The 9,489-nt window shown below is 32.4% G+C and overlaps 1 protein-coding gene across 1 annotated transcript; it reads right to left on the bottom strand.

The window, feature by feature from the left end:
• Window position 1: 1 nt before the first annotated feature.
• LOC131958257 (tumor suppressor candidate 3) lies at window positions 2-7,511 on the bottom strand. Its single transcript, XM_059323178.1, has 11 exons — window positions 7,396-7,511; window positions 4,114-4,283; window positions 3,654-3,771; window positions 3,343-3,425; window positions 3,168-3,225; window positions 2,785-2,925; window positions 2,516-2,605; window positions 2,200-2,263; window positions 1,898-1,972; window positions 1,357-1,447; window positions 2-838 (listed from the first exon to the last, which is right to left on the bottom strand). The coding sequence occupies exons 1-11, from the start codon at window positions 7,474-7,476 to the stop codon at window positions 823-825; spliced, it is 987 nt and encodes a 328-aa protein (XP_059179161.1). The 5' UTR covers window positions 7,477-7,511; the 3' UTR covers window positions 2-822.
• Window positions 7,512-9,489: the final 1,978 nt, after the last annotated feature.

Below are 9,489 nucleotides of genomic sequence, written 5' to 3'. Positions count from 1 at the left end.
ATAATTGAAGGAGATAAATTTAAGAAAAATACCAAATATTAAAATGCTGCATAGAAACCTAGATAATGATTACTTAAATTTTATTTGACAAAATCAATGCCCATAATTTTCATTTTAGTTGTGCACTGTAAAATATGTACCTTTCAAAACTTTATAAACTGCATTGAATCTGTTTTTGTTTTAGCATGGAGCAACTATTTAATTAAAAGAGGTTAAAAAGCTAGAACAGAAAGAAGATATTTTACCCACAAAAAAAAGCTCCACCACAATAAAATGAAAGAAAAAGATTTGAATAAAGGAATTACATATACAATCAGTCATTGCATCTATACAAAAAAATTGTAGTTTTTAGAGTAACATTTTTAAAAAAGATGTAACATTTTCTGTAAATGCAACTGAACCACAAAATTCTTTGATTTATTTGTTTCTAAATAAATGCCTATTTAAAACAAAAGTTAAAAAACAAATGTTAGTTTCTAGTGAACATTTTTAAAAATATGTAACATTGTAAATGCGCCTAAATCACAAACTATTTAAATTCATTTATTTCTAAATGAATACTAATTTAAAAGTAATGTATCAATGAAATATACTCTGATTTATTTGAACTTTTTTGATAAACTTAAAGTTTTAAAACAACTTACTACAAATATTATCAACACTATTTTAAAGCTTTTTTATACAAGCTTGGTCAAATAGCATATTACCGTTTCAACCTTTCTAATGAAAAGAAAGGTGTCAAAGATAACTTGAATATACAGTTAACAAATGACATGACAACATGAAAAACAATTATTTGACAGCAGGACCAGCAGATTTTTTTTACTTGAATAAGAAGCTGTAAAATAAATAAAAATTCAGTTAATATGCTATGACATTTAGGGTCTAACAATAATAACAGTAAGCTAAATCTACTTAAAAATTATAATAATTTGAAATAAAAGCTATATAATAATAATAAATACTCTCAACACGAGCTGTGTTGTGTAGTAAAAGGTAAATTTAAAAATTTTATGTTGCTTTGCCTCTTTAACCAAACAGCTTCCCTTTCTCATAGCTTCATGTCCAGACATGTTAATTTTCATTTTTTAAAAAGGTTATTGAATTTAAAGTAAACAAGGCATTACCCAAGTACAAGGCAGTATGTCTAGTGGAAAGACATGCCTCATACCCAGTTTTCCTTGGTAAGTTATAAAAAAATTGGGTAGAATTTAAGTTTTTTACATCAAGCTTGGTGTTGATGAAATGTCTTCAACAAATTAGTCTGTAGAACTAGTGAGCCAGGCTGAGACTGGTTAATGAATGTTAACAACATTACCAGCAGAAATGTTTAAAGTTCATAAAAATGATTGTTACCTATAAGGATAACCCTGATACTTGGATCTAAACACAGACAGCAGTAGACTGAAGAAGATTGTTACACATCCTAACCCCACTAAGGACAAAACTGAAAGAAAAACATATTTTAAAGTTTTAAAACTAGGTTGCTGTAAATAAAATTGCAACTGCCTTACACAGTTTCTTAAACAATAGAATACTACTCCTTTAAACAATTTATTCAATAATGGTAACAACAGTAGGCAAGGAGGCCTTTGTTTACTTTGGCCATTAAAAAAAAACAACAAAAACATAATAACAGCATTGTAATAAAAAGCAATGGAATAGTAAACACCTAGCAGTAACATAGCATTCAAAGATTTGGAATACAGAAATATTATGTTAAAATACGAAATGAGAATATAATAGATGAATGAGAAATGTTGCATTGAGTCAGTTAAGGAGTAATAAGTTGTAAAGGAAGAAGTGTTAATTTCCATTCTAAGTTTGGTTTTGCTAGGTGTAAAGTTTTATTCATTAAATAAAGGGATATATAGCTGAAAATCAGTTTTATATTTACTTCTTTTTTTGCCCGGATCTCCTTTCATAGTCTGTGCTTCATTCAACATAATGAACCCAACAACAACAGCAGTGTCTAGTGTTGGTTAAGGATATTTGAATATGAAAAAACTAAACTAGTTTTCTTTTTGTTTTTTTTTTACAGGTCATGAAGTTTCTATTGCAAGCTCTAATCTGAGAGCCTATATTTTTTTTACTATTAACACTAATTTTGATAATTTGTTTGGAACATTTGTTTAGCATGGCTTATGAAAAAATATTACTTAAGCAAAAATAAGTTAACTGCACCAGTCGAAAGGATACTCAGCAACATGACAATGTAGGTTTCCATGATGAACTGTCCTTGGCTGCTGCCGTGGATGTAATGCTGGTAAAAGTAAACAAAAAATTGTGTTTAATTTGTAAACATTGAGAAAAAAATAATTTTAAAACATTGTTCAAAGAGGGCTAATTTAGAGGGGGGAGATTTGATATATTTACAAAAAAATAAAACTGAGTAATATTTTTTTTTAAACAAGAATTGTTCTTCTTGGGTAAGGACAACCTCTTGATCTATAACAAACTTTAAATCCACTCAATTCAACAATTAAGGAAAAAGAAACTTTAGTTTAATGTTTACCATTTGACCAGTGTTTGGATTTCTGTGCATCACTGGTGGTCCTCTAATGTGATTCCACATTTGGCCTGAAGTCATGGCAAAAATCACAGCCTGAAGGATGGTCAAAGATTTAAACATAAACAAATTACAATGAAAAAAAATATTCATAAAATACTGATGACATAAGCTTTTAAGCGTTTGTAGCAAGACAACATGACCCATAATTTATGTTCCTTAATAAAGTTAAACAATATAGGCCTACAGATTTCTATTTTTAAAACCAGCTTTACCAGTGCAATAATTCCCCATGAAGTTTTGTTGTAGAGGAACTCAAGGTTGTTTCGTTTGAAGTATAGTAACCCGCCAATCATTGCAAAAAGCAAGGCTAATGCAACTGTCCCAGAATAACTTGGTGGACGGAAAATGCGAATCTGAAAAATATCTCATGAATGTTAAGATTTGATAGCTAGGAAATAGGACAGAAACATCAAAACTATGGTTAATGCTATTTGAGTTGAAACCCTACTACTAAAAAATTAACATTCCGCTATTATAGTATTATTACTGAATATTTAAAGAAAAATATTTGTTAAGATATTAATATTTTTCAATGGTTTTTTCTCAAGTAAAAGAAAATATTTTTGTTTCAAAAAGTGAATTATAAACATCTTACCTGAATGTCAGTTCTCTCTCCAACCCACTTAGCCAGCATTTCTGCAGCAAATCCAACCCTGAATTTTTTTAAATGCAATTATTTTTATTTACACTATTTGAATGCTCATACATTTGTATAAACTGATACTGATGCACACATTTTAAAGAATAAGAAATCAAAATAAATAGCCTACCTGTGAATATCAAGGGTGTCACCTTTCTTGGGTTTTCCTTTTGGGGGGAAGTGAATGAAAGCTGGTGCAGTGTTCAAATTCATCTAAAGCCAATGGGACAAGAAATATTTTAAGATACTTTAAGTTGTTACACTGAAGAGTAAAACAGTCCACACATGAGAACCTCAGAAATTCACAAGGAACACTCACTCATATTTATTTAAAACAAGGAGGCTACACAGCCTTTATAAAAAGTTGTTTAAGCTCCATTCAGGAGGTAAATAATGTTAAATTGAAATTAGTTTATTAAAATGATAATCATGGATACATACGCTTTTGAATATGTCAGGGCCTTCATCGTAATCAACCAATGCAAAAAACAGTCGATTGGAATACTGTTGAGAATATCTCCATGAGTTGGCTAAAATCTGGAATTCATCATTAGCTTGCCTGTGGTGATTAAAGAATAAACATTACATTAAGAGAGAATTTAAAAATTTAGAAAGGTGTCAAACATTTTGTAATGAGGATGCTACAGATTTATTCTCTTTACTCTACAGCTCTTCCTTGATTTATTTAAAGTGTACATAAATATCTCTTGTATAATGCTAACAGACTAATAATAATAATTTTTTTTTAAAATTCCAACTGTTACAATAGTAGACAATGCAATCATTTTTATAGTATAGCGACTGTAATCATCATTTGTTGTCTACTGCAAAGCTCAATCCATACATAAAAAAAAAATTTTAAGCTGTTATAATTTATCTATTTTAAAATATGCAAACATACTTGCAAACTGAACACCCCCTCTGAGGTTGGAGTGCTGTCAACATAACGACTATAGAATAGTTCCTTGGTGCAGACTTGACATACTGGCGAAACTTGTCTCCATTCATTCGAATCACTGATTTCTTGTTGTTCCATTCCATTAACTGGTGAACTTTTTCTGATATGGATTCCTGAAAATAAAGCAACAACAATTTAAGTACTGCATTCAGGTCTATCGATTGTTTTGTTATAAAATCTTAAATAAAATAGATATATAAGAAACATTTAAATGTTCTATGCACCCACGGTCGCCCAAGAATTTTTTGTGTGGTACATTTATTTTCATGTAGTAAAGGAAGTCTTGTTGGTAATGAGATTTTGAAGATAACAGCAGAAACAGGAAATAAGTTTTATTTTAAATTGTTTTCTTGTTCTTTCACTAGTGGTTTGTTTTCTACAATTTATCTTAAGAATTATTTTATTTAAATTACAGGAAATATAATTAGAGAAATTAAATTTTATTAAAATGCCTCTGTTGTTGAATCGGGTTTTAATATTAATATAGGGATATTGAAAAAGAAAATAGCTCCAGTGATTACACTGAACTTTTTTTAGCATTCAAAATAAATTTTCTATAGAAATAATACTACAATTAGCTGAGTTTTTCCCCCCAAGTTTTTTGGGATTAATGTCATTTTTAGTTATTATGCTATTTTACCTCAAACATAATAAACTAGGACCAGTTTTGTGTATGATTTATATTTAAAATTAATTTTTAACAGTAGTTTTGGTTGTTTTTTTTTTTTAAATAGTGCTGCGGTTGAAAAATGTGTTGTCTGTATGCCTAGCCGTACGAAGAGTAAAATAGCTTTGATGCCCTGGGCAGTAAATGGTCAAGTAGCAAACAAACAACAGTACCAGTTATAGCACTGGCCAAAATTTCAATAATGTAGTTTGGGACTTGATGTTTTGTTAACTTGTAATAGATATTTTTGGCAAGGGTAAGTTAAATTTTTAAAAATAGTAATTTAAAATTTAGTGAGACAAGCTAGAATATCAATATCAGGCTCTACTGGAAATGATAAGACTCACAAGAGAAAATAGCCTTAAACTGAATTTTTTTCAGACCCTACATAAGGCTAAATCAGTTAAGAGTTGTAAATTTGGTGTTTTGTTAACTTATAAATGATATACATGCAATAAAATAGGTTATATAAGATAAAATTAGGATAAAGATCTAGTTTAATTTGTTTTTAATTTAAAAAACCGATTGGCCTACTTATTAAATCCATATTTTTAAACATCAAGTACTTGAAGGAATAGAAGATCCTTGCAATTTTTACAAGCGCATCCAAAATGAGGGTGGATATAAAATTGAGGGGTTGATGGTTCATTGTATAGTTATAATATATCTAGTAAAAAGTTCTAAACTTTAAGACAGTCAAGAAGGCTTATTAAAAAAATTGTAATCTATTATAACAGCCTATTATTTAAATCTACTGTTAAAGTATTTATTATATTAATCCCTGTTCGATCAAGACAACACATAGGCCTAAACAACAAACAAACATTTAGATGACAAGAAAAACCAGGCCATTTTAGCGCATCTTCTCATTGAATCGGCCAAAATATAAATTACAAACAATGACCTAGAAAAATTTTCAAGTAGGTCAAACCAAGCCAATTGACTTAGCTAGCTTGTTGTAGCATTTTAATGGTTGTTTTTTTTTGTATTTTTGTTGTCATACATAAAATGAATAGGCCTAAGCCTCTAGGTAGGCATTTTGTTGACAATTTCAAAATGATTTTTTTAATTTAAAAAAGTATCAATAATAGCTAGCACACTAATAAACTAAGCCAATTTATCATATATTAACTTTCTGTGCAAAGTCCTTATTAATGAAAAAAATTCCAAAGTCAGGTCGGCGTGTGACACCCTTCACTGAACTTGACTAAAGGAAAAAAATATTTGACCTGTGACCTTCATTAAAACAGAATTTACTTACGTTTTTTTTAACTATTAGTAAACATGTGCTTAATATTACCCAATAAGTAATAAAAATTTGAAAATTAATTTTAATTACTGTTGTAAAGTGAGATAAACAGCTTAATAAACATGTGTTTTCTTGAGGGGGTGTGACATTGCATTGTAACTTTTTATTTCTGTGTTTTATGACTATATTTGTTCACAATCAGCATGCTATGCTTTTAAAATTGATAAAGGGTAAGTATACCAAGCTACAAAACCTAAAATCTAACTAATAATTATTAGTTTCAGTTTAAAAATAATAAAAAACGATCATCAATGAAGAAAGCATAAAAACTCTATTTAGGTGTGACATAAAAAAAACAGTCATAAACCTAGCCAAATGATTGGATTCTTGCGCGGCACACATTTTCCCGCGCCTCCTGTTCACCAAAAAAAAGATTATAATAAAATGGCATTATTATTATTGAACGGAACACATCTCATTCCGACCATAAGTTATTACCAGAATTGTAATGTGTGTAAAATTGATACTTTCAAGTTTCATATACACATAGTTTGGTTTATTATACATGGGGTATTTTAGAGTTATTTGATTCGAAAGATGAGAATTATATAGAGTTTCTTTCACTAAGGCGCCGCTTGCGAGACAAAAAAAGAAATTAGGCCAAAAGTAGATCCGACAATTCTTAATTAATAGACTTAAATAGAAACGGATAGTTCCGATTTCTAAAATTAACGATGGCTTCGTAATCTTTATTTTTATCCCTCTACCCATTAGTGAAAGCAAAACTGGTCGCCATTTTTGGTAAGCGCATGACCCGTGAGATGGCTTCAAAACAACAAACTCGGAAGCTGAGAATCGAACGGCCTACTCTAGGCTAGGGACCTAGCTAGGCCTACAATGGCCTAGGAACACTCTAATTTAAGTAATTTTAATAACACAAATGGCCTAGGAACTCTAATTTAAGTAATTGTAATAACACAAACAAAAAACACACAGGCAGGGATATCACTTCACTAACTTTTGACTATTAATCATTAGATCTAATTTCAATAGGGAAAAATCGCTAAAAGATACGAGCAATTTGAGGTGCGAACAAGGTTATGCAGTTGCCTGTAGTATTACGCTACGTCATATTGGTATTGATTGAAGTATTCGTTCTTCGTGGGTACCCAGAAAATAGCGGTGAGCACTGCCACTATCTAAGTAAAATTATCTGACATTTGTTAATGCTTAACTACTTTTTAAGTTTGATTTATATCAATGAAAACAAATCAAACAGCGAGGGGAAACATTTTAACAAACAACATACTTCTTTCTTTTTAATCTCCGATAAAACATTTGCAAATAGGCAGCTTATGATTAACGCCGACAAAACAGTGTAAGCTGCCATTTTGATATTTCGCAGGAAGTCAGTACGTGGATGAAACAAATACTTTCATTGGGTAGCCAACAACCAATTAGATGATGCTACACGTCCGTATCCCACTGTACAGTTAATTTTCTTAGCCATTTATTATTTACGAACAAATAGATCTAATTCTTGGTGTCTCCCTCCAGGTCACGTCTCCAGGTCTTTCTTGGTCTGCGTCTCCTCCTCCTGCCTTGTAGATTCCAGTTGAAGGCCTGTCTTGTTATGCTGGATACAGGCTTCCTGAGTGTGTGGCCAATCCATTTCCATTTTCTCTGGGGGATCTCTTCTTCAACTGGCAGTTGATTTGTCCGTTGTCATAGAACATCATTTCTGAGGCATGCGTTTATAAACAGAGTTTCTTCCAGGCATCTCTTCGGGGGGGGGGGGGGGCGGAGCCCCCCCCCCCCCGAACGAAATGAAATTTATATAATTTATATAGAAAATATATACTTTTAACAGTGTCCGCCCCCCCCGAAGAAAGTTTACCGCCCCCCCGAAAATTTCAAGTGCCCCCCCCCCCGGAGAAAAAAGTCTGGAAGAAACACTGTTTATAAATGATTGTATTTTCTTCTTATTTATAGCAGTTATTCTCCATGTCTCAGCTCCATAGAGTGTTATTATTGACAAAGGTAATATAGACAAAGCAAGAGGATCTTCTTCTTCTTCGTTCTTAATTTTAGTGTTTGAAGGGATCCCCCTCCAACACAATTAAGGATACGTGTCAACTGGTTATACGCCATTGATGCTATTGACTCCGATTTCAGCCTGCTTTTCTTTTTTGGATTTGCTTCCATAGCCTTTGTCCAACAAAGCAAGAGCTGAAATCACATAGCTACTAGCATATGTGCTGCAGTGAGCTTTGCTTGACAACCAATGTACGCCTTTTAAGTTTTTAACTCCAGTGTAAAATCAGTACCGCTGTGTGAGGTAGAGATTGAGTATGACAAAGACCACCATTGATACAGGGGCGGAACTACAGTGCCGCCAGACCCCGCAATGCGGGGGGGCCCAGACCTATTGGGGGCCCAAAAATCCTGGCTAAATTATTTTAAAAAAAATTAAAAAATTAAAAAAAAAATTAGGTGGATGTCGAGTTATCTTTCTTCTACAGTTACAAACAAACACGATAGTCGGCAAACGTCTTTGAGAAAAATGCACAGACTATAGCTCGAGAGACCGCCAGACATATAGACAACTTCAAAGACGTAGCCTACCGTTCTTTTTAGTGGCGTCGATTAGGAGAACAAAAAAGCATTGTTATATTGTTTACATTATTAAAATACATATCTATGATTGTGTGTTTAAACTACTGGCCTGAATTCTACAAAAATATAATTATTTATTTCGATCTCATACATTTATAATTGCGTTCATTTTTTCTTTAACAACTGTATCAATAAACTTGTAGCGAAACATCTGAAATTTGACTGTGCCGGCACGCTTTGAAATCGGGCTGGGGAAATGTTGCGGCGACTATCCTGGTCTTCTAGACGACCGGAAAAAGTCGGCACTATTGATGTAGATGTTTATCGGCGCTTTCTTGTCCCCTTCCAATGAACCTTCCCAACTCTCTCCCCCCCCCCCTCTCACCCCTCCCCCTCCCCTCTACCCCTCACCACACCCTTACTCTTACAATAAGATGTAATGCATAGATTAACGAACCGTCTATGAACTACTGAACTGTAAACTGACCACTTCTGCACATTTTGTTAAAGACACTAGCCAGTAGTTGTTCATTTACCTGATGAACAGGGGCGGAACTACAGTCCCGCCAGACCCCGCAATGCGCGGCAGGGGGGGGCAAGCCGTTTAGGGGCCCACGGCTGATTAAAATTAATATTTTTAAAAATTTTGAATTTAATTTTCGTGCATTTTTTGCCTTAATATTTGGTTTGTAAAAGAAAAACACTGTAGCTGCGGTACGATTATCTTTATTTTACAGTCACTATAAACGCTCTTCCGCAAAAGATAAAATCCATCACACAAACTAGT

Source organism: Physella acuta, unplaced genomic scaffold (genome assembly GCF_028476545.2).
Source record: "Physella acuta isolate Inbredline_101_S28 unplaced genomic scaffold, ASM2847654v3 ptg001306l, whole genome shotgun sequence".
Taxonomy (NCBI): domain Eukaryota; kingdom Metazoa; phylum Mollusca; class Gastropoda; family Physidae; genus Physella; species Physella acuta.
Note: the sequence above shows the minus strand (reverse complement) of the source record. Positions and strands in the feature narration are given on the sequence as shown.

Bases quoted from the DNA above. Each gene is read 5' to 3' on its own strand.
- LOC131958257 (XM_059323178.1), bottom strand. From the start codon at position 7,476: ATGGCAGCTTACACTGTTTTGTCGGCGTTAATCATAAGCTGCCTATTT. The intron at 3,226-3,342 runs GTAGGCTATTTA...AAAAAAATTCAG, and splicing joins GACACCCTTGATATTCACAG to GGTTGGATTTGCTGCAGAAA. The intron at 2,264-2,515 runs GTAAACATTAAA...TACTTTTACCAG, and splicing joins ATCCAAACACTGGTCAAATG to CATTACATCCACGGCAGCAG.